General features: G+C 41.2%; 2 protein-coding genes across 2 annotated transcripts; one reads left to right on the forward strand and one right to left on the reverse strand.

The window, feature by feature from the left end:
- Positions 1 to 19,484: 19,484 nt before the first annotated feature.
- On the forward strand, positions 19,485 to 19,988 carry LOC135489528 (fibrinogen silencer-binding protein-like). The gene has a single exon (XM_064774919.1). The coding sequence runs from the start codon at positions 19,485 to 19,487 to the stop codon at positions 19,986 to 19,988; it is 504 nt and encodes a 167-aa protein (XP_064630989.1).
- A 462-nt stretch (positions 19,989 to 20,450) lies between these two features.
- Positions 20,451 to 22,183, reverse strand: LOC135489424 (putative nuclease HARBI1). Its single transcript, XM_064774776.1, has 3 exons — positions 21,070 to 22,183; positions 20,748 to 20,947; positions 20,451 to 20,560 (listed from the first exon to the last, which is right to left on the reverse strand). Exons 1-3 carry the CDS (start codon positions 22,003 to 22,005, stop codon positions 20,557 to 20,559), a joined length of 1,140 nt encoding a protein of 379 aa, XP_064630846.1. The 5' UTR covers positions 22,006 to 22,183; the 3' UTR covers positions 20,451 to 20,556.
- Positions 22,184 to 24,155: the final 1,972 nt, after the last annotated feature.

Consider the following 24,155-nt stretch of genomic DNA (forward strand, 5'->3'; position numbering starts at 1 on the left):
GCGTTGGCTTAGCCACATTGTTCGTAGTTAGCCCATGACTCGTCCACCTCACCAGTTAAGTACCCGCACAACTGAGGACAGGTTGTGCCTTTGAGAGCGACTGTCTTGTCTTCACGCTCTTGGCGATCGCACTGGCATCCTCTGGCGAATACACAGCCGAGCAGACGAATCGAGCGATATTCCTTGGGTATTTTACTATCGAGGTAAAAACGGTGAGAAAGTTCCATTTGTAATACTGCGACAGTATTGCAACGGTATACTAATACTACATCCAACAACAACTTTTAAAGCGGCATATCATGCAATAAAACTGAATATAACCGATTGATACTCAATCCCAGAATGCACAATAACAGGGGTACTTACATTTCCTAAGTAATACTGACGCAGCATTTTTCAAGTTTCTATCATAAAGCCTGGCAGGATACCATGATGTATCATGTGTTATACTTCACATTTGATATCCAATACAATTGCTTTGTATTCTTCAGTATAACACATTGATACGAATGAATCTAGTATAATTAGATATACATCTCAGTATACTAGGGGTAAAGAATATGCTGCGATACACTGATCATTATATTCGGAATATATACCATCTCAGGGTATCCCAGTATAATCTAATTATAACTCATATCACAGCTAGAATACTGATCACAGTAAAACAAAATCAGCTGAGTATTTCAACCCATTTCGTGCAGTGATAGTGGATTTGTTACTTTAAAAAAATATATCACAGGTCCGTATGTACGTTCAAATGTTTTCAAGGATAGAACACTTTTCAACTATCAAGTGAAAAAATGCATTGGCAGAATATTTTTTCTGCTACACTACAGGGTATCTCATTAAAAAGTTAATCCGGGCGAAATGTGTTGATATTTTTAAACCATTCATTGTACAGCTTTTGACGTTGCAGCAGAGTAAAGTAGAAGCTATGACCTTTGTGTTGATACCATCGTGACGTCCATGCAGTCACGCATGACTGAGCACCATGGACTTTAAAATGACAGGCAGAAATGAACTCGTTCCAAATTCAATGCAGTTGTCGTCACACTTGGTTCATTATCAATGGTTCATTAATTTAATAGTGTTATGTCATAACTGGGAGGGGTATTTTCAGGCGCTTATGGTGGGCAAAGGTGGTACTCCAGCTCATCGCCTTCACGCAGTTCAGGAAACCTTGACGGCCACTGCTTTGTTCGGAGAACGAGTAATCGCGCTGAAGCACCCAGTGGAGTGGCCACCAAGGTCACCCTATTTTGCTCCCTGTGATATTTTTCTTTGGGGGTACCTGAAGAACAAGGTTTATGAGACTCCAGTTCAAGGTCTAGCAGAAGTAAGAGCTCGCATAATTCGGGAGATCAATGTGTTGAGGGAAAATCCAGAGATGGTGGTGACGAGGGCTTTTCAGGATATGTGCCCACGTTGTCAAATGCGTCCAAAGAGGAGGGGGGGGGGGGGGGTCCCGGGGCATAAATTGTAAAAAAAGGTTGAATTCCGAACTGCTTTGTTCATTGTAGTGTGGGTCACAGCATAATAGGGAGTTTTCGCAAAGCTCCCGAAACATCAATGCGAACGCCTATTCCATTGTTCGACATCGATATCAGGAGGTCGAACAATGACATAGGCGTCCACTTTGACGCTTCGGGGTATTTGCGAAAGCTCCCTTGCCTAAATTCTCATACCCCGTGATTCACTGCTGTTCGGGGAAGTAGGTAGAAACTACATTGGTAGTATGGCATGCCAAAGCGGAATTTATTCAGGACAGATGTTTTACATCAGGACTGAATCTTATGCCAGAATCAGGCAACAAATTTCGAAACCGTACAAAAATTTCTCTCAGGAAAAAAAATTGACAACAACAGGTGAAATATTCCTAATCTTATAATAATTGTATTTACGTCAGAATATTTCATTTTCAAGTTTTAAATATTTTTGGTCGGTACCGTAAAACACGCCAGGATTTAGTTTTCGTCCAGAATTTTTACGACCGTCCTGACTCCTGCAGAACGCAAACAGATGACGTCATCATCTATCTTATCTACGATTGGTTAAAGGAATTGGCGGCTTTTTATTGCAGCATGTTTGTTCTTCCTCTGGTTCACCAGTAAAATATTTTTCTAAACGCGTTTGATGCTTTTCCAATTTTGTTACATCTCTTAGATAGTAGAAAAACGCGTGTATTTGTAGTCGAATGAACCATCGACGTATATTGGCTGAGACACTCGGATTTACGCCATATATACTTCGATGCACGGATATCAGCAATTCGACGTAGATGAAAGCACGTGAAAATGTACATTTGCATATCAAAGAACCCGGAAAAAGCGCTACGACTATGTGCAAATGTTATAAAAAGTGAACATGTATCTACAGAATCTACCAAATTACTGTATTCTTTATGTTGCTGTACAGTGTTTATATGCACCAAATTCAAAATCAACTAAGAAATAAAGTCATATTTGGACATTATTGACGAGAAAATCGCAAAGCCGGCATCTTCCACCGTCAATATTATTGTCACGCGCAGTTATAAATCTCCTCACCAGAGAGTCGTTCTTCACCCCAGTCTTTTACCCCTGGCAGCAATATGTGAGGAGGTGACTGAAGAAGATTAGATAAAAACACAAATTACATCAAATTTCTCACTAGGGTTATTCCGTTGGTGATTGATAATATTCTTTTGTAATTTCAGACAGATGATTCTCTTGATGCTCTTTTTTCGTCACGGCAAATTTGACGATGTTAAAAAGTGCGCCGTATTGCACAACATAGCGCCGTTGTTGTCAGCGGTTTACACATGTAACATGCAATTACATGTTTTCGTGAGGTGATGTAATCTCTAAACCTATTTTTAGACTGTTTAAAACGAGCCGTCTTCGAAATCAAGTTGGTTTCGAAACGTCCTCCAAAGTCACTTGAGATTTTAACCAATTTCCGTCTACCGATTTGGCTTTAAAATATGTTTTTCATCAACCGCAAAGGGTACTTGTTGAAATGGTAGTGTTTTCAAAGCAATTCATGTTATGGTTTAAGTGCATGCACTGTGTTTATCACGTACTCGATACGAATACGTTTTTCTGAGTAATGGCCGCTGATGAGGGAATTAAGACGGTAAAAGAAAGCTTCTTTCAAGTATTTTTTCTTTTATCGTCTACAGTTTTAAGACTAGTGTATTTGTTATTTCTAGTACACACAAGTCCTGGCACAAAAGACCTTCCCCGCCACGTGAGTGCACGCCGAGATCCGAGTCATGTCACCCCGCTATCAAGACGCAGCAATACGTCCATTTATCGTCGCAGTTGCGGGGTAATCAAGCGAAATCAGCGTGATGTCGGAAAAATCGATATTATCACCAAGACGTCACAAGCTGCAATATAGATCCTAACTCCAGGAAGCGTCTGACGAGTGCATCGTTCCACGTGGAAAGGGTCGATGCATGGAGGGCTAACTCGAGTCAAATCGGAGTCATCATCAGAAATGCGCGATAATTCAGTCAGATTTTGAATGTTTCCTTTTTTGTGCAATTTGTTGATGGAAACTTCTTAATAATAGAATAGGAGGTGACTGGGCAGCCGACAGCTGGGTAATATTGCCCTTAATAATGCCAATGGTCCTTTAAGGACACGTCATCATTTTTGTGGTCACGTGACCATTGGGAGAAGTTTTTGTCCTGCCCACTAAACTGGAACGAGTGGTGTCCTGGCGCATTTATTCTTAGATAAAAAATGTTTCAGAAGGATTTTTTTTCCAGCAAAATACAGATTTTTTTATTCTGTGAAGTAACTTTCAAATTCATTTTGCTGTGAAATAGCCCTGAACAAGAGCCCGCAATTTCTACTAGAAAAATGGCTTCCTGCGTTGAAAATTAATTTCCTGAGTAAATTCTTCTTTGGCATGCATGCCATACATCGGAGTCTCGGAGTGGCTCCCGATCGGTCACACGTGCGTATGTTATAGACACACGCCAAAATGAGCCGTTCGGTGTCCAAAACTCGAGATAATGACTAGCGGAGAGTCTTTAACTCAATGAAATTGAAACTCCGTGAAATTATATTTCATCTAATACTTTTTTTATTTACAACCATATTTTATGGTATCGACAATTGCCATTCCAGCCATACAAAGGACGGTCGAAAACCTCCTATTTCACTTTCACGCGGGTCAACAGGCTTCCACTTAAAGAGATCAAAAGGTTGTGCGATCTACTGCACATATCCAGTGTGGGGATTTGGACAATGGCAACATATCACTGTCCGCTATATGGTAACCGAAGCGGCTAGCAGACCACTGCAAATAAATTGAAAGCACAGACAGATTCAACCACGAATATGTCATGTTCTATGGCACTCGACGTGGATTTGCTGGTTGGTATTTCTAGTTCTATTTAGGTTTATATTGATGAAGCTGTCCTGAAGAAGTAGATTAATCAGTGGTTTTGTAGCTCTATGCCAAATAAATGGCGCAATTTACGCTTATTACTACCATGATTGCCTAAGTTGTAGAGATTATTGAACGGACTGTGTTGTGTAGCATATGTACACCAGAATAGGAAGATGTGATTACAAGCGCTTGGCTCAAAGTGTCCTATAAAGTGACTTAAAATGCAAACATATACAGCGGACTGTCCGCTATGGTACCTTTGTGCACCTGTGTGACGGTCCGCTATTGCTACACCATAAACAGAGCGGAAAGTATACCAGATATTACTGCATTCTAAGTCACTTTATGAAACACTTAGGGCCAAGCACTTGTTATCACTACTTCCTATTCTAGTGTACATGCTACACAACAAAGCACATCCATTCACAACTTCTCTTCTCCTTACTGAATGAGGTTTGGTTCCACCAAACACATTAATAGCTTGATGGTCCTAATTATAGATTCTTAGACGGTGCATGCGCAGTAGTTTCTTGACTTCGTCACGGTACCTCTTTCCCCCGCCAATACAATAAAGGTAAAACGTGCTTGCGAAATTCATATGCCAGAGTGTGACAATTGCGATGTATTGTACTTTGTATCTCAGAGACCAATAATCATCATTAAAGTCATAAAGATCTTGCAGAACTGGAACAGCAAGAACCAAATCGTACAGACGATGTGGCAGTGACGTCACAACATAAGCCACGCAGACGAAAATCAACATCCGGGTCAGGTGATGCGTCTCTTTTTCCTGTGACAAGGCAACACCCATTTCCTTACGGTTTTTTGTAGCTGCTTTCAAGGTAACTATGATCCAAATGTTGCAGGAAACAATGATGAGAAATGGTATCAAACTACCACAGACAAGATTGTACATTTTACAAAGAGTTTCAAGTGCTGGACGATTGGGAATGGTGACCTTTAGGATGCCCGCAAATTCTGAAATTAAATTGGTTTCAACTTATAATTTTACTTTAGTCAAATGGTTTTATTTCATGTGGATAAACCCGACAACAATAATTAACGACGCTGAAAAGGGCGGCGATGATAATGAGGATTGCCGTCGACGTTGATGTTGACTATTGCGATGATGACGATACCGCCGGTATCGTATGCCAATTGAAATGATCGAGGTCATCACACTGGGATTTTCAGTTAGATATAATGAGGGTTTACCTACCCTTGTACGAGAAGAAAATATGAATGTTGATGACTATCACAGCCACAATGCTGACAGCTACTGCTCTCCACGCGTTGGATGTGGTACATCTTTGCTTGACCGAAAGAGGGTATCTTACAACAATGAGACGATCAATGGACATCATGGCGAGGAAGAGGCCCGATAAAACAGCCGTGGAGTAACCAAGGTAATACATCCACCTGTGATAGAATTAGGTTTGAGTACACATTATATCAAGCGCTGTGACGACGAACTCTGGTGGCTCCCAATAAGTTTCTTGATAAAATCGGAGAATTCGTAAATGAATAAAGGCGGGAACATGAATAGATTGAAGTCTGCAAGAGTTGGAGTGGCGGACTTGGATGGAGGGGGAAGGTTAGCATATTTGGGGCTTACCAACTAACTGCAGTGTTTGCCCATGCTACTTCATCGATATACTGGATCCACTCACCAATACGATCCCAAGCCCGACAATACCCGATTTGTACCACCGCCTTGATGGGTAGAGTCTAAACAGCCGAACACGATAGTAGGCATTTCGCAGCCATAAAAGGGGTGGGATATCTATTCAAGGGTTAACAACGTAATCGTCATGAACAGTAATGACTCTACAGCGGATCTTTTCATATTACAATTAAAGACTAATTGGAAGAAACGAAGACAAGATATCCAACCCCTTTTATGGCTGCGAAAGGCCTACTATTATGCCCGGTTGTTTAGGCTCTACCCATCGAGGCGGTTGTAGAAATCGGGTATTGTCGGGCTTGGGATCTTATTGGTGAGTGGATCCAGTATATCGTCAAGAAGGTATAGTGTGGGACACTTAAGTAACAGCATTGAACTGTCATGACAGTGAACTTTATCTTTTAATTTCGCCACTTTGAAAAGCTAATTAATCTCAACCCACAGATCACTTCATTGTAATCATAATGATCATATATAGTACAACATTTGCAACGACCTTAAAAACGGGAGCATACCTATGTTTCCCGTAACCCATGTTCACACAGAAACAGGATTTTAGGACTAGGTTGTTATACGGTATGTTTTCCTCGAATTCCCGAAAATGCGACATCTTTACAGAAAGTCGTCAATTCCAGGAAATTATTTTATCTTTCCAAAAAGAATAGACATCGAGTTTCTGGATTTTTTGCAGTTCCGAACTACATGTAGCCATGGATGTAAGGCTTGTGGCAGGTAATCGTGGTTGTCAAGTCCTTGTAAGTAATGGATACAGATACAACACACATTGATTTGCCAATGAAAATATTCACTGGCGGTACTGGAGAAAGGAATGCTAAATTCAATGAAGACCTGGACGATGCAAACATTCGGGTACTTTTCTATGAGGAACATGCCCATGAAACAGGTGTCTAAACGGTTGATCGAGCTGCAAACCATGCGGGGGGCAGTATTGGAGAACCCCGCTCGTCCAAGCATAGTTTTATTCTTTCATGACAAAATTAGTAAATTGGGTGATTTCAAAGTCAGTTTTTAGATTAAGTTTTAAAACTAAATGGAACACTAAAACCCTCGATTAAACCAGCATTGAAATGAAGTGGGTTTTAGTTTCATCCTATTTCAAAGTCGGTGTTTGTTGGTTTTATCATTATGTCCGGTTTTAGCTTAAAACTAAGGGATGGTTTTAGTGTCAAAAACTAACACCGGGACTAAAACTAAAACTCTCCACAACACCACAAATGAAATCAGTTCTGGTGTTAGTTTTGACACTCAGTTTTAACATTATCCTATTTCAAATTAGGTTTTAGTTTCACACTGAAACCTATTGGAACACCAAGGTCTGATCTTAATCCCAGCTAGGTGTTATATTTGGAAGATTTGTAGTGCATTTTGTATTACCAATAAAACTAACACCTTAGGCATTAACACCAATTGGATTTCAAAGTTGGTGTTGGTGTTAAGAAAAAAATAAATCATGTTGTTCGTACCATTTCAAGAAGTAGTTGCTGGTATTTTGAACGCTGATTGGAATAATGATGGACGTGAAATGAGACGACAAATTTATATAGATCGGAAGCGGTTACAATAGTGAAACAACAGTAACAACGACAACAACATGCATGTTTGGTTTTTCCAAGGTTTTACCTCTGTCCATCTTGGTGTTTGTTTTACCTGCATGTGGCCGATATTTCCGGCCAGTGGCCAAATTAGCTGCAGGCATACAGGCACCTGCAAGCACATAGAATTAAGGATAAGCAAGGATAAGGTTGTTGTAGAGTGATAAACTCAAGGAATGGCACTGGGCCACACCAAACATTCACTTAAATAGGTATAAGTATATATATTATGTAATGATTAAAGGTATTAAAGAGCATTAAAACTAGTGTATTGAAAAAGGCAAGACCAGTTTGTGCTGCCATCTGGAATGGGCAGCACAACTATTAAAGACATTAACCCATTCTCCCACATATTTTTTTTTTTTTTTCACTTAATGACGGAATATATTTACAATTTACAGAACACGAATATGTACATACCTGCAAGCACATAGAATTAAGGATAAGCAAGGATAAGGTTGTTGTAGAGTGATAAACTCAAGGAATGGCACTGGGCCACACCAAACATTCACTTAAATAGGTATAAGTATACATATTATGTAATGATTAAAGGTATTAAAGAGCATTAAAACTAGTGTATTGAAAAAGGCAAGACCAGTTTGTGCTGCCATCTGGAATGGGCAGCACAACTATTAAAGACATTAACCCATTCTCCCACATGCAGAATAAAACCTCTTCTTAGTTTCAGCCCAGGTTTTAGGTGTTTAGATAAAACCAGGTGTTGGTGTTAAACTAAAACCTCGAATTGGTCTTATCCAGACATAGGTTTTTAGGGGTAGAAATTAAGAATAAAACTGACACTAACACCCAACACTAAAACCAAAACCAACTTTGAAATCACCCAATGTACCCTCTTTTATAGTTATATGGGGGAACATAGGAACCGGGGAACATATGTACCGAGGAACATAGGTACCTATTGAGGGATTATAGGTATTGGGGAACATAGGTACCGGGGAACATAGGTGGACCCCTTAAAGCCGGTTGAATAGTTTTGGAGATATCAAGGTGTAGGTATAAAGTTCAAAAGTTCTATGGATTTAACTCTGAGTGTCTTTTACAGTCCACACAACGTTTCGCCTTGCGTTCTCAAAGGCGTCTTCGGTGTAATGAGTATACAATATATGTGCAGGAGGCGTAGGCATTGATATTTTTTATGAGCTAGACTGTACGCCTGGATGAGTCGTTTAATAGCCAAACTGCTGGGTAGATGACTCACGGAAAGTCTATTGTAGTATCGGTCACAACCCGCCCTAACTTCTCATACTCACTGAAATTGAAACTCCGTGAAATTGGATTTCATCCAATCCACTTTAATGAAAGTCGCAACTATTATAACCAGATTTATTGTATCCACAATTGCCATTCCTGCCATGTAAATGCAGGTCGAAAACTTCCTATTATTCTTCAACAAGCTGATCAAGAGGGACAGAATATTACCAGGGATCCCGAGAACATTGGTTACGATCCAGAAGTATTTAGTCAACACGTCCAATGACAGGAGCATTACTGAGATTACTTGTGGCTGGGTTGATTGAGAGGTCAGCCATACTACCGATGACGATACGGTGTAGATCACCGTATTGCTGTTGTTACTGTAAAGTAGGGTATAGTTTTTATTGTGAAACATTTTATTATTGCTATTGTGTTCCATTTTCAAAGAGATCAAGATGAGGCGTGATATTCTACAAGTGATGACCAATCTGTCGGTTATCACATTTGTTATCAAACCTCATACTCTCAAGTGTAGTTTCATTCCATTGGTGCGTGAATGCCTGCTAAAGTTAATGCACACAATTTTGGGGGGAAATCTTTATTTTTATGGCCACCAGAAGTCGCAAGTATCTCAGACCCATCATATTCGGTTTGACAATCCGTAACTACTCCAGGCCTGCTGAAAGCACAGAACTTGCTGAGGCACTCCGATGTATTGTCCAATGTGTCAGATCCTGCAAAGGTGCTATTATAACAATGATAACGAGAGACTGTCGGCCAATTTTGCTTTCGAGTGGATGGTGAACAAATGAAATCGCTGTTATAAACGATTACGTCGTTTTGAAAATCACGTTTCTCTTTTCCCGCAGGCTCGTTGAAGCGACGAATGATAGAAAAAGAAAATGTGTATGTTTATTCGTTCTGAAATATGAAACATCCATGGTTGCTATGCATCGTACAAATTAATTGGCCTTTTTTTCGCAAGCAGTTGGCGAACAACATTTATGCTCGGCAAATATGAATCTGTAATATTATCGACTGCTTTTGAATGAAAAAAATGAGCTATACAATATGGAAGATGGGTGATGGTTCAAAGCAAAACCACTAGGTGAGCTCGCTTGTATGATTTTGGTAAATGTAAAATGGTCAGTTAAAGTTTTCCTTTGAGGTTTCTCGATATTCATGTGCGTTTCCGCGTTACCCGTTCAGTAATGAGTGAATTTTCACCGAAGGTCGATAATTACATCATCTAAAAGTTTAAGTTATATTTTAAAAAGTTGAATGAAGCCCCCAAAACATTAACGCGAACGTTTATCTCATCGAATAATGGATAAGGCGTTGGCGTTGGCGTTTCCGGGGATTTACGTAAACTCCCTATTGATTGAATGTCTCGGAGTGGTTCCCGATTGAGTCAGTCATCAGTGCGTATGCTTCATACAGGTACACGTCCAAATGACCCGTTCGGTATCCAAGCCTCGCGTAAATGACGAGCTGTGAGTTTATTGTAGTATATGGGCCACAACCTACTGGACAGGTCTACCATCGTTGCGATTGACTTCATGTAATAATATGGCGACGTGAGTGCATGTGCCGGGCTGGATTGTGTCTTCGGGATCAAATTTGTGAAGTTCCTTGGATGTATGGTCGGTGTTATTCATGTTGATACGTTTTGTTAAGTTCCCGAGGTCGTATTGAGGACTGACTAGCGAAATATTTCTGCATATGTGCGGAAATATCAGCTTGTGAAGTTTTCCTTTGACAGTTTTCTCAACATCGGAGCTTTGTTGAGCGTGCAAGCACATTCATCTACACGTATAGGTGCATTGACAGTTCTTTTGTGTTGAAATGCTAAATCCGTGGAGCTCTGTGTATTATACATTGTATACACTGAGCACAAAGACTGTCGATTTCGAGTTGTTTCCTATCCTTTTACGTTCGACATGGGAAGGAATAAGGGTTTTCAGCATGGTGGGAAAGCTGGTAGCGAATCTACTGTAAGTGAATCTAAGAAACGAAAGGAGCGAAACCCATCGGACACGGGTGCGTCCCCGCCCCTCAAAAGGCAGTCTTCGCACCCTGATCTGTTTGAGAAAACTGCTGTAACGGTGAGCGAGGACTCAATCATGAAGACTATCGCAAAACCATCCGTTATCGAAATACTCGCTGGAGCCATAAGCTCGCATCTGAAGGCTGCTCAAACTAAATTTGAAGAAAAAGTTGACAGCACCTTGAAGTCTATGAAAGAGGAAAATAAGCAACTTCAGGAACTACTTGTGACCAAGCAATCGGTAATAGACGCTCAACATAAGAGAACCAGTGGGCTTAAGCAGGATGCTCTTAACCTGGGTCTAGAGTTGCAGCAGGAAAAGTTGAAACGGATAGAAACTGCCAAAGAATTGCACGTAGTGGTGGCTGACTCCCATGAAGAACTCGAGGCCTACGTGCGTAGGAATGCGGTGCGCTTTTGCAATGTTCCAGTAAATGACATTAAGCCAACCGGGGACACTGACAAGTTTGTAGTGAACTTTGTGAAGTCAATGCTGGACATTAATATCTCAGAGAAAGACATTTCCCGCTCTCACTTCTTATCCAAGGTTTCAAATGGTAAAGCCAAATTCTGTGTAAATTTGTGACCTACAACCTCAGGCGTGTTATCCTGAAAAGTAGATCAATGCTGAAGGGGCGTTCTACTATCTTCATCTTTGAAGACTTAACTAAGAGACGCTTCCGCACCATCCAGCAGCTTCTTAAACATAGAAGGGTAGGTGCACTCGATAGCGTGTGGAGCGTTGATGGTATGATTCATTATAAAGTTGCCAAAAATGACGTACTTATTAAATATTATGAAGACCTTCCAGCCTGGTTGCAAGATGACCCTGTCCGAGGGTAAGCTATATCTGCCTGGCCATTTATCGTGGCCTCTTAGTCTTCTCAGTTAGAGATGGGAGTCGACCTAACTACTTGGCGGCCCAATGTTGGCTTGTTCAACTCCTTAAAAATTAGCAAGAAGGAATGGAGTGGGTTCCCTTCAAACTGTGGAATTGTACTGTGGTTGATGTTGTGTTTGACTTTTGTTTGTTTTTCCGTTGTTCTCTTGTCGGTCGGCTCGTCTAATTTCCTGTGGTATTATTCTATTCTACTCATTATAGATGGTGTGTCGAGACTTCTCATACTTCTTATACTAATAAGTATAGTGAGTTTCACTGTGCGCTATCACCGCCATGCTATCAATCCCAGGTCAATTGTTCATTGATCATGTACTACAAGTCTATTGTGTCTGTTTGTGCGTGGCCTGTTGAACCTACTTGTCAGTTTTTTTAATCCTAGTCGTAGTGCGTTGCTTATTATTATGCTTTCTGGTGACGTTCACCCGAATCCAGGCCAAGCTCAAACAATAACGGTCTTGTTTACAAATATAAATAGTCTAATGGCAGAAGGTGGCCTGAGATTTAGTGAACTACATATGAGGTTAAAAATGGACAACATTGCAATAGCTTGTGTCGGTGAAGTTGGTATAAATATTGATATGGGTAAGTGTACGATACCCGGATATCATGCCTTAGACGATAGGTTCTATGATGTTAAATGCAGAGGTTTGTTAATATATGTCCATGAATCTGTGACTGTAAAGAGAAAACATGATTTGGAGGTTGCTGATGCTGGCTGTTTGTGGTAAGAATGTTCTGTAGAGAAACATAAAATTATGGTCGGTGTATTTTACCGTTCTCCTTCACAGCGGGCCGATGTAAGAAATAATTATTTTAAACAGCTTGATAAATGTTTTGGCTCTGTTCTAAAATCCAAGGTAGATGCGGTTATATGTGGAGGTGACTTCAATGCAAGAAGCCAAATGTGGTGAGGAGGAGACACTGATACTATCGAAGGAAACCTCTTGTACGATCTTTCTGTAAAACATTCCTTGACCCAGTCATAGATGTTCCAACAAGAATTACTGCCAACTCAAAGTCCTGTATTGATCTTATCTTCTGTAACCATCCAGGGTTTGTCCTGGACACTAATGTCACGTCACCAATATCGCTGTCCGATCATAATTGTACTATCGCATCATTGGATATCTCTACCCCTGGTAAGGCACCATCGAGTGAGCGCACTTCTTGGAACTTTGCACGTGTGGACCAGCAGATGTTGAACGCTGCAGTTAAGGGCTATGATTGGGACAGGGTGATGAGCTTCAATGATATATGCTACTTTTACCGATAGTCTCTACAATATTTTAAGTGAACATATCCCGAGTGTTAAAAGGGTTGTTAGAGGTAATAATGACATGCCATGGTTTAGTTATAATGTTGGGAAGGCTATGAATCAAAGGAATAAGTGTTACCGGAAATTATTGCATGACCATTCATTGTTAAACCGTCAAAAGTTCAGAGAGAGCACTACCAGAGTGTCTGAGGCAGTCAAGGTAGCTAAAGCAGAATATCATAATAAGTTATGTAATTCGCTTGATTCCGAAACCTCGGGTACCAAAAATTACTGGTATACCATTAAGAAACTATTAGGTAAGAGGTTCAGCACGGGCACTCCGTGCATCAACGATGGTAACAATAACTTTTGTAGCAGTAAAGATATAGCCAACGTTTTTCTTGACTCTTTTCAGGAAAAGTTTCAACATATCCATGATGAATCTACTTTACCTCATTTTCCGAGCCAGTATGGAGGTTTTCTGGTTTAGCAGCACTGCCAGATTTTAACCTCGGCTCTTTTCTCCGGAACAACCGTTCTTATCAAGTCAATACCCTGTTAAACGGATCGCAGTTTCATTGTACCCCCATAAATATGTCAATTTTAAAATCAACCTGTACATTCCTAAGCTCCTGTTCTCATGTATTCGAAGTGGTCTTCATTCCATTTTCATTTCACTAAGGTTAACCGTTCTTCCATTTTTTCGCGTGTTTGTAATGCCGTCTTGTTGTCTTAATTACATTCTTTATGTTCGTTGTTAATAAGCTAGGGCTATCAATGTATTGCTTCAGCCCTAGTGTAACTCTTCATTGTATAATTCTATTTTTAGCTCACCTCTTAGCAGAGGTGAGCTTATCCCATACCGTGGCGTCCGTCGTCCGTCGTCGTCGTCGTCGTCGTCGTCGTCCGTCGTCCGTTAGCAGGGCACGTTTCGTAACTGTTAGAGCTATTGAGTTGAAACCTGGTACACATGTACCCTTATGTAATAACACCTTGGAGACCAAGATTCGGTCCGATTCGTTTCATGGTTTGGCCACCAGGGGGCCAAACGTTAAAAGTGAAAATATGCAATATCTCCCTTAATAGTAGTCGGGAAATTTTGAAAAAAATATGGTAGGTACTTCTAGCAAAGGTGCATCATATATCCTCCGGGTTTTTGATTTGACCTCCTTTTCAAGGTCACAGAGGTCAAATGGTGTAAATTGGCCGTCAGGATGTAACGATGGCACGTTTCTAAACTGCAATGACTATTGATACCAAATTTGGTACACATTTACCCCTTAGTCAGGTGATCTCAGGGACCAAAGTTTGGTCCAATATGATTCACCACTTGACCACCAGGGGGCAAAATCCAAAAACCTTAAAAATGTGATTATTCCTTAACTTCTTGCCCGATTGCCACCAATTTGATATCATGGGTACATCTAACCACCATACAGTATATGTCACACAGGTTTTTAATTTGACCTTCTTGTCAAGGTCACAGAGGTCAAATGGCGTAAATTCGCCGTCAGGCCGTAACTATGGCACGTTTCTTAACTGCAATGACTATTGATCACAAATTAAGTACACATGTACCCCTTGGTCAGGTGATCTCAGGTACTGAAGTTTGGTGCGATCTGATTTGCCGTTTGGCCTCCAGGGAGGGGGCCAAATCCTAAATTCTTCAAAATGCCATTATTCCTAGTAATGACTTGCCCGATTGGCACCAATTTTATATCATAGGTACATCTAATTCTGACAACCATTCAATGTGTCACCCGGGTCTTCTTTGATTTGACCTACTTTTCAAGGTCACAGAGGTCGAATGTACTGTAAATTGGCCATTTTGGGGAAATTGTAATTGCTTGGACCTACATCAAACCTAACACTACATGACACATTACCATGCTATTTATCCATCTTTCCTCCACATGAGGTGAGCACAATGGCCCTGGCTATTTCATTGAATAAATCACAATACAAAAAAAAGGTCTACCATCTCATACTCAATGAAATTGAAACTCCGTGTAATTTGATTTCACTCAACCCAGTTTTTAAGTTACAACCAGATGTATCCCTTTGCAAAGAGTTCGAGAGGTTGCGCAATCTACTCCACATAACACATCGTTCCGATACGAATAACCAATCGATCGCATTTACCACACTACATGCAGGTCGAACTTCAAACTACATGCTTGACAAAGTTATGTTCATCATTCGAAAATCTAGAAAATCCTCTTGAAAAAAATATCTTACGGCAACCAGAAGTTGCTATCTCCTCTAATAACCCATTATATTCGGTTTGGCAATACATAACTAATCGTCTAAATTTTGAATTAGGTTTGGTTCCATCAAACCCAATGATAGCATTATATAGCTATATTCTTTGACTTTGCTGCAGACAGTGCATGCGCAGTAGTTTCTTGACTTCGTCACGGTACCTCTTTCCCCCACCAATACAATAAAGGTAAAACGTGCTTGCGAAATTCATATGCCAAAGTGTGACAATTGCGATGTATTGCACTTTATATCTCAGAGACCAATAGTCATCATTAAAGTCATAAAGATCTTGTAGAGCAGGCACGCCAAGAACCAAATCGTACAGACGATGTGGCAGTGACGTCACAACATAAGCCACGCAGACGAAAATCAACATCCGGGTCAGGTGATGCGTCTCTTTTTCCTGTGACAAGGCAACACCCATTTCCTTACGGTTTTTTGTTGCAGTTTTCAATGTAACTATGATCCAAATGTTGCAGAAGACGATGATGAGAAATGGTATCAAACTACCACAGACAAGATTGTACATGTTACAAAGAGTTTCAAGGGCTGGACGATTGGGAATGGTGACCTTTAGGATGCCCGCAAATTCTGAAATTAAATTGGTTTCAACTTATAGTAGAATCGTTTGATTAAAAGAAGATAAATCCAACATCCGACAACAAGAATGATGACGCTATCAAAATGATGGTAGTAAAACGGTGATTGTCGACGACGCTTATGACGGCTACATCGCGGTGATAAAGATATCACCAATGGCGTATAATATGCAGATCAACTAGATCCATTCTCTATTCATAATATAAAGTGCAGACTTTCATTCAGAAATACAGTATGATTAGAAACGCTTTGGTTTTGCAATGTTAAAGAGGCTGGTTAGAACTGTTCTCTCCTCAATGCGGGGGGGGGGGGGGGCGCTCGCATAGCAAGACGACCGGTCTGACGATTTTGCCATAGCGGCATTTAGGAAGGCGTCCGATCGCCTTATAGGCTTTAGAAGAACACCCATTAGCATGAATCGTAAACGTTTCGAAGGAACTACATTGAATTATTTATGATAATCGCTGCAAAAGTAAACTTTGACCCAACCTTCAGCGGATTTTTTTTACCGTTATAAAATGCATTACGCTCCTTCTTCGCATTGACCTCAAACCGCGGCTTCAAAAAGTTTCAACTGCTTTTTTCGGATTAAAGGAAAGGGCGGCTTTTTATTGTAGTATTGATGTTCTTCTACTGGTTCATCAGTAAACTATTTTTCTAGACGTGTTTGATGCTTTTCCAATTTTGTCTCAATTCTCAGATAGTAGAAAAACGCGTTACTCGTTATTCCTTCTACGCACAAGTCTTGGCAGGAAAGTCCTTTCCCGCCACTTACATGCACGCCGAGATCCGAGTTCACGTCACCCCGTTATTATGACGCAACGTCATTTACATTATCGTCGCAGTAGCGGGGTACTCAAGCGCCATCACCGTGACGTCGGAAAAATCGATATCAACACGATCCATGGCTACAAGAATCGCCTTACTAGTGCATCGTTACACGTGGAAAGGATCGACACATGGAGAGCGATCTCGGGTCAAATCGGAGTCGACATCGGAAAAGCGCGCTCATTCAGTCAGATTTTGATTTTCCTTTTTGTTCAATTTGTTAATGGAAACTACTTATGTAGAATGGGAGCTGACTGGGCAGCCGACTGCTGGGTAATATTGCCTTTAGTAATACCAATGGTTATTTAAGGCGGGTTTGATTACGTGGCCTTGAGTTGTTGTTGTCGCTTCACGAAGCTGCCGCATGGTGGCGGGTTCTCCCTGACCATACTTACCTTTGTACGAGAAGAATATATGAATGTTGATGACCATCACCGCCACAGTGCTGGCGGTTACTGCTCTCCAAGCATTGGATGTGGTACATCTTCGCTTTGCCGAGAGAGGGAATCTGACAACAATTAGACGATCAACGGACATCATGGCGAGGAAGAGGCCCGATAGAATAGCAGCGGAGTAACACAAATAGTATACCCACCTGTAATAGAATTGGGATTATGAGTTGACATTTTTAGGTTAAGCGTTGGTCATTAACCCGGATACATGTCTACCGATATTGGAGCTAAACTCTATTTGGATTAGGAAGCATTGCTAGAAAAAGTATCAACCGTAGCTGGATTAATTCTACATGATGTAAGCTGCAATAGTAAACGCCTCTGTAAATCAAATTCTTTCTGCAGAAAAGTCCAAGTGCTTGAAATCTAAATGATGAATTGTATAACTATTTCCAGCTCAAAATACTTTTATGAACATGTTTGAGAAAAGAATTCATACAAAAAATATGATTGACAATAAAACACTAATTAATGGCATTTTGTTTTGGAAATAAAATGGAAAATCACTGCCAAAAACCGTTATTTGGGGAAATAGTGATCCCCCCCCCCACAAGTCCGAAGCACTATTAGTCAGAAGAATATGTACATGTATTGTATGAACCAATTTGAAAAAAATTAAAAGCTGATATTTCTAGTTCCCTGAATGGTCGAAGAGGGTGCTCAAGACCGAGTAGAATATCATGCTAAAGTAACACATTTCGTTTAGTTTGGTCCTAGTTATCTGAAGAGTGCTGGCAAATAATTCCCAAATATAACGCCTTATTGTCGGACTTATGAGATCGTCGGACTTATGGAACTTTCTCTGCACGTCGGACTTGTAAGATGCTGGATTATTGGGGGGACACCGAAGTAGTCAGGGACATTGGAGTCACTGAGTGGTTCCCGATCGAGTCACCAGTGCGTATGTTTCATACAGGTACGCCCGGATGAGTCGTTCAATATCCAAACTGATGTGTAGATGAGTCTTGGAAAGCCCAGGGTAGTATGGGTCATAATCTATTGACCTAACTTCTCATACTCACTGAAATTGAAACTCCGTGTAATTGGATTTCATCCAATCCATTTTAATGAAAGTCGCAACTATTATAACCAGATTTATTGTATCCACAATTGCCATTCCTGCCATGTAAATGCAGGTCGAAAACTTCCTATTCTCCTTCAACAAGCTGATCAATAGGGACAAAATATTGCCAGGGATACCAAGAACATTGGTTACGATCCAAAAGTATTTAGTCAATACATCCAAAGACAAGAGCATTACAGAGATAATTTGTGGCTGTGTTGGTTGGGAGGCTGGCAAAACTACCGATGATGATACGATGAAGAGTACAGTATTGCTGCTGTTACCGTAAAGCAGGGAATGGTTGTTATTGTGAAACATTTTACTACTACTGCTGCTGCCGTCGATTTTCAATGAGATAAATGAGGAGTTGCTTGATCTATTCCACGTGGCGCATTGTTCAGATACGAGTGATGACAAATCTTGCGGTTATCACATGCATTATTAAACTCCTCACTGGTGGAGCTTCATTCTATTGCGTGCATTCTTGGTAAAATAATGCTCACCATTCGACTCTTTAGCGAATCCTTTAAAAAAAGGTTTAATTCTTACGATAAAAACTTGTTGAAATCTTCTTATTCTGATATTAATGGGGCTATAACTGGGATGAGGTTGGGCGGTTGTAGTCCCTCTGAAACCATTCGAAGTCGCAATATGAAAAAATCAATCCGGAAAACCACCACACGGTGATTGTGACAAGGGCGCCCAGGTGATGGAGAGAATTGGCGTAATAGTTGTTCTCCTCGAAAAAATCTTACATTTCTATATCTGTGCAGGGTTTTCCCGCATACGTATTTATATTGCTCAGTAACCTGATAAGAATGCTTGTTGAGTTTAACGTTTGAATAGCATTTTTGAAAAGTTTTAAAGTCTAATCGATCTCAAAAGATATAGGGCCGTATTCAATATGCTGTTTTAGCGACTGTTTAGTTAAACAGTGATTACCTCTTAAGCGCCGTTTAAATTGATGTTGTACGCGGGCGTATAAACGGAGGCCTAAACGGCCTTTCAAAAGTCGCGATCATCGGACATTTAGCTGTACGCGGTCAAATCCCCGATCATCGCGTAACTTTCATTGTCGACACCAGACCAAGTTTAATGAACTGACGTAATTCGAGACGGGTAGGGATATTTAAATGGGCTCGATCAGGCCTTGCACACTTTGTATGGTAGTTGCAACTATGGGACCGAAAAGAGCGGAAAATTTTACGCACGAGCAAAGGATGGGCCTCATCCAGCTCATTAGACTGCAGGTGAAGGTGATAGAAGACAAACGATCGGATACCTCCTCCAACAGAAAGAAACAGAAGGCGTGGGACGAAATCGAGAAACAAATGGCGGCGAATTTTCCCGAGAGGGCGAGGGCCTCTGCAAAGGACCTCAAGGAATTATGGAGAAGGATGAAAGGGAAGACCAAAACGGTCGCACGGGATAAGAAAATAGATATGGCCAAGACTGGCGGTGGAGCACCGGAAGTTGACGACCTCGACGAAGAAACAGTCGCAATTTTGTCCATTATAGCAAAAGATTTGGAGCAGATTAAGAACACTTACGACGATGATTTAACTGGAGCGGTCACCGGCACTCGCGATGAGGATGTTACTGCAGGCACCAGTTCAAGCGGAAATACAAATAAGAGGCAAGTATGCCTTCTGATGATTATTATGAAAAATACACATTTCTGAGTTGCAGGAAGTGCGTGTATTTTACTGTCATTACAAGATACAGAGTGGCATCAGTATAAAACAAAAATATCTGGGATGGTTCTCGTGATGTAATGAACTGCAAAGCAAGTTACGAAAATTTACAAGCACTTGATTAACCAATGTTCTTTTACAGTGCATATCATTTGCCCACTGAATACGATGATGACACCGAACCAGATGTCGAGTTAGAAGAAGTGAGAAGCAACGAGGATCAATTGTCAGTTTGGTAAGAGAATCGTTGAAAATGGTGGATGAAAATTGTTGCCCTAATTTTCCTTTCAACAGTCATTAAAATGAAAAATTTCATTTCATCTTTTGAACACGATAGTCCTGTACTTTCTGATTTGTTAAAATGCCACTCCTTTTTCAGCGGGAATAACAAGTCCTCAACTCGTGGAAGGCTGTCGCCGTCCTCGACAGTCTGCCGTGAGCAAACAACCCACACCAGTTCACGTCAGCAGACACTCGTTGCCACACATCAGCAGAGAGCCGTCGCTCCGAGACAGCCGACAAGTTCAGCATTACAGAAGACGACCGAAGCCTTGTCTTATCTGAAAGAGGAACACGACATGAAGATGGAATTATTGGAACTTCAGAAACAGGCAGCTATATGTAAACGAAAGGCCTATGAAGCAAAAACTGAATATTACAAAGAAAAACTTAAACAGAAGCGAATCGACCTTTGAATTCTGAAGGGACAAATCCACTTATTAATTCATCCATTTATGTTGCTCTTACTGATTAAAATGCTGCATGATGAATCGTTGTCGGAATAAGTTTCCTCTGAAATTTACTTCAGCCGGGTTGATGGGTCGTTCTGGTTCACCGATTTCACGTCGAGGAAGGTCAGCTTCTGGCTCCGGTACAGGATCATTCATTCGTGTGGCGAGATTATGTAAGCAGGTGGTCGCAACTATTATTGCCATGTTGTGATCCAACTGAAAAATGAAATTTAATATCAGAGTCAGTTTATCTGTGTTAACGTGTTTTTTTGGCAAAGCGTACAACACAAGGGGGAGTAAACCGTTTCCATCACCAGTGAACCGTTTATGATACTCACTGAACACCTCAGATGCATTCCCTTGGAGACGCAGGGAAATCTCTTTTTCCAAATCCCGAATGCTCGTTCAACCACTCCCCGGGTACGTCGTTGGGCATTGTTGTAACGGTTCTCCTCTGGTGTTGTTGGGTTGCGAACCGGGGTAAGCATGAACGTGCTGCAAGTGTAGGCCGGATCCCCTAGCAAAATGCCTCTGTATTCCCCTGCTTGAAATTTACGGAATAGTTGTGATTCTTGAAATATCCGCGAGTCATGTGCCGAACCGTACCATCTGGCAACAATGTTAGTGAAAAGAAGTTGATGGTCCACAACACCCTGGCAGTTGATACTATACCAACCTTTACGATTGATAAAATGGGCCGCACGCTCCCCACCAGGATTAACTATAGCAACATGGGAACCGTCTATAGCACCAACGACCCCAGGGAATTGGGCAATCTCATAGAAGCCTTCGGCAATAGTTCTCCTTTCTTCCGGTGTGGTTGGAAAGTGAATGAATTGCTGACGTCTGGCACAAATAGCAGAGGAAACGCGATGAACCACCCTGCAGACAGTTGCCTGGGATACGCCACACATATCACCAATGTCCATTTGGAATGATGCCCTGGCATAAAAGCGCATGGCAACCAGCACCTGCTGCTCCGGGTTCAGAGCATGATTACTCTCCTTTAGTGGCATCAAATCCGGGGCTAAGAAATCTACTAGCCAACGAAATGTGTCCTTGGAAACCCGGAATCTGCGGATAAATTTACTGTCGCTATACTTTCGGAGCGCATCCACTCGGACCTCAAATACTCTTTCGACACGAGGACGGCCCAACAGTACCTCCTCCTCCTCCTCCTCTTGTGCAAACTCAAGAATTTGTAAAACCGCCTCCATGATGTCTAAACCTGTGCTGCATGTACTTGCGTTCCACCTAAACGCGGACATAAACATGCCCAGCCCGGCGATTAAATTTTCTTTTGTTGCTTAGACGTCGGCTAACCGCATGTTGGATAATAGCTTATTCTGAATTGGCGTATAACTTTAGACAGGCGATGATCGGGCGATCAAGAAATTTGTACGCGCGTAACCCTTAAACAGTCGCTAAAACACCATATTGAATACGGCCCATAGTTTTGACGCCAAAGACGACATCAATGCCCGATTTGGGCAAAAGTTCTAGTCGATTCTCGATCGAAGTTGCGAGTTGTAATCTTTTTTGACTTGATAATATTCGGTTTGACAATGTTACTTACTAAAATGTCATCTGAAAGAAGAGTAGTGCCTTCCAGATTGTCCAGCTTTCCAGATTCTGAACTCGACGTCTCCAGTTGTACAACAGGAATAGACAAAGGCGTTACTATAGCGGGTAACTGCCAGTCAACTTGCTTTCGAATCGGTGGTACGAACAACGTTTCGGTTATGAACAACGTACTGTGTCATTTGGAAATCCCACGTCTCTGTTCCCGCATGCTTGGTAAAGTAGCAACTGGTAGAAAAACAACACTAGTTGATCTATTCGTACTGAAATATGAAACAGCCGCAATCACTGCTCATCGTAACCGTTAATTGGTTTTTTTTGCAAGCAAACTGCGAGCAACATACTCGGCACGTATAAATCCGAAACACTATCGACTGTTTTTGAATGAAGAGTGATAATGATACCAATATTAATCGGTAATACATGTTCAAGGAATACAAACGGGCGTGGACGTCGATTGGGGCCTGGCAAAGCCTACTATTATGAGGGCCCTGGGTTTTTAATCTAGTTTTTTTTTCAATATGGGAGTTTGAACCGGCACCTCTCTCATCCATTTGTCATCCATTTCTTAGTGGCGCCCCAGCGTATTCATTGTATCAGTGTGGCTATTGAAGGGGCAATATCTGTTATAAATGAACCATAGCATTTTATAGCGACTAATTACTGTAAGTAGCGCTTTATGAAATTGTGTTTAGCATTTCTCGATATTTTATCCCCCCACCCCCATCCCAGCCCCACCCCCAATACATCCACACGCATACTCACACATTTTTTTTTGGTCAAACCTGTTGTTTTTGTGCTTCTTTTCCTATGTTCTTAGTTCGAAGTCGTGGTCATGCAGTGAAACAGTTTTTTAACGTCATTGCGGTACTTCTTTCCTCCCCCGATGCAGTAAAGGTAAAATGTACTGGCGAAATTCATATGCCAAAGTGTGACAAAGCCGATATATTGTACTTTGTATCTCAGGGACCAATAACCATCATTAAAGTCATAAAGATGATGTAGAACTGGAACAGCAAGGACCAAATCGTACAGCCGATGCGGAAGTGACGTCACAACATAAGCCACACAGACAAAAATCAACATCCGGTTCAAGTGATAAGTTTCTTGTTCTTGCAACAAGGCAACGCCCATTTCTTTACGCTTTTTCGAGGCGGTTTTCAGTGTAATTATGATCCCAATGTTACAGATGACGATGATGAGAAATGGTATCAAACTACCGCATACAAGGTTGTACATGTTGCATAGGGTTTCAAGGGCTGAATGATCAGGAATTATCACCTTGAGGACGCCCGCAAATTCTGAAAGAATAAGCGCGGAATGAAAATTAGCAAGACCATTTCCTGCTGGCTCTGCCACCAGTCGTAGTAGAGGTCATGTTAGGCCAATATATAGCCCATCACGCCTTGGATGAATTATACGTGTTCCCTGACGAATAACAACTTCTCCAAGTGCAGATCAAATGCTGAAAAAGAAAAAGAATTTGAACATCCATACACGGAAGCAATACGAAAAAAACTACCTACCTTTGTATGCGAAGAAAATATGAATGCTGATGACCAGAACAACAGCAGTGCTGGCGATCACTGCCCTCCACGCATTGGCTGGGGTACATCGCTCCTTAGCCGAGAGTGGGAATCTTACAACAATGAGGCGATCGACGGACATCATGGCGAGGAAGAGGCCCGAGAGAATAGCAGTGGAGTAAACCAAATAGTAAAGCCACCTGTAGAGGGAAAAAAGATCTTTCCAATGGGGCTCTTTTTTACGCTGAATGATTTGAGACCGTTTACCAACAATTCATTTGCATCCAACGTCTTTCTTTTTTAAATTGAAGCCTTTT

This window comes from Lineus longissimus, chromosome 6 (genome assembly GCF_910592395.1).
Source record: "Lineus longissimus chromosome 6, tnLinLong1.2, whole genome shotgun sequence".
Taxonomy (NCBI): Eukaryota; Metazoa; Nemertea; class Pilidiophora; order Heteronemertea; family Lineidae; genus Lineus; species Lineus longissimus.

Excerpts from the sequence above, each read along its gene's own strand:
- LOC135489528 (XM_064774919.1), top strand. The coding sequence starts at position 19,485 with ATGGGACCGAAAAGAGCGGAAAATTTTACGCACGAGCAAAGGATGGGC.
- LOC135489424 (XM_064774776.1), bottom strand. The coding sequence starts at position 22,005 with ATGTTTATGTCCGCGTTTAGGTGGAACGCAAGTACATGCAGCACAGGT. Across the intron at positions 20,948-21,069 it reads GAATGCATCTGAGGTGTTCA|TTGGATCACAACATGGCAAT; the intron begins GTGAGTATCATA and ends TTCATTTTTCAG.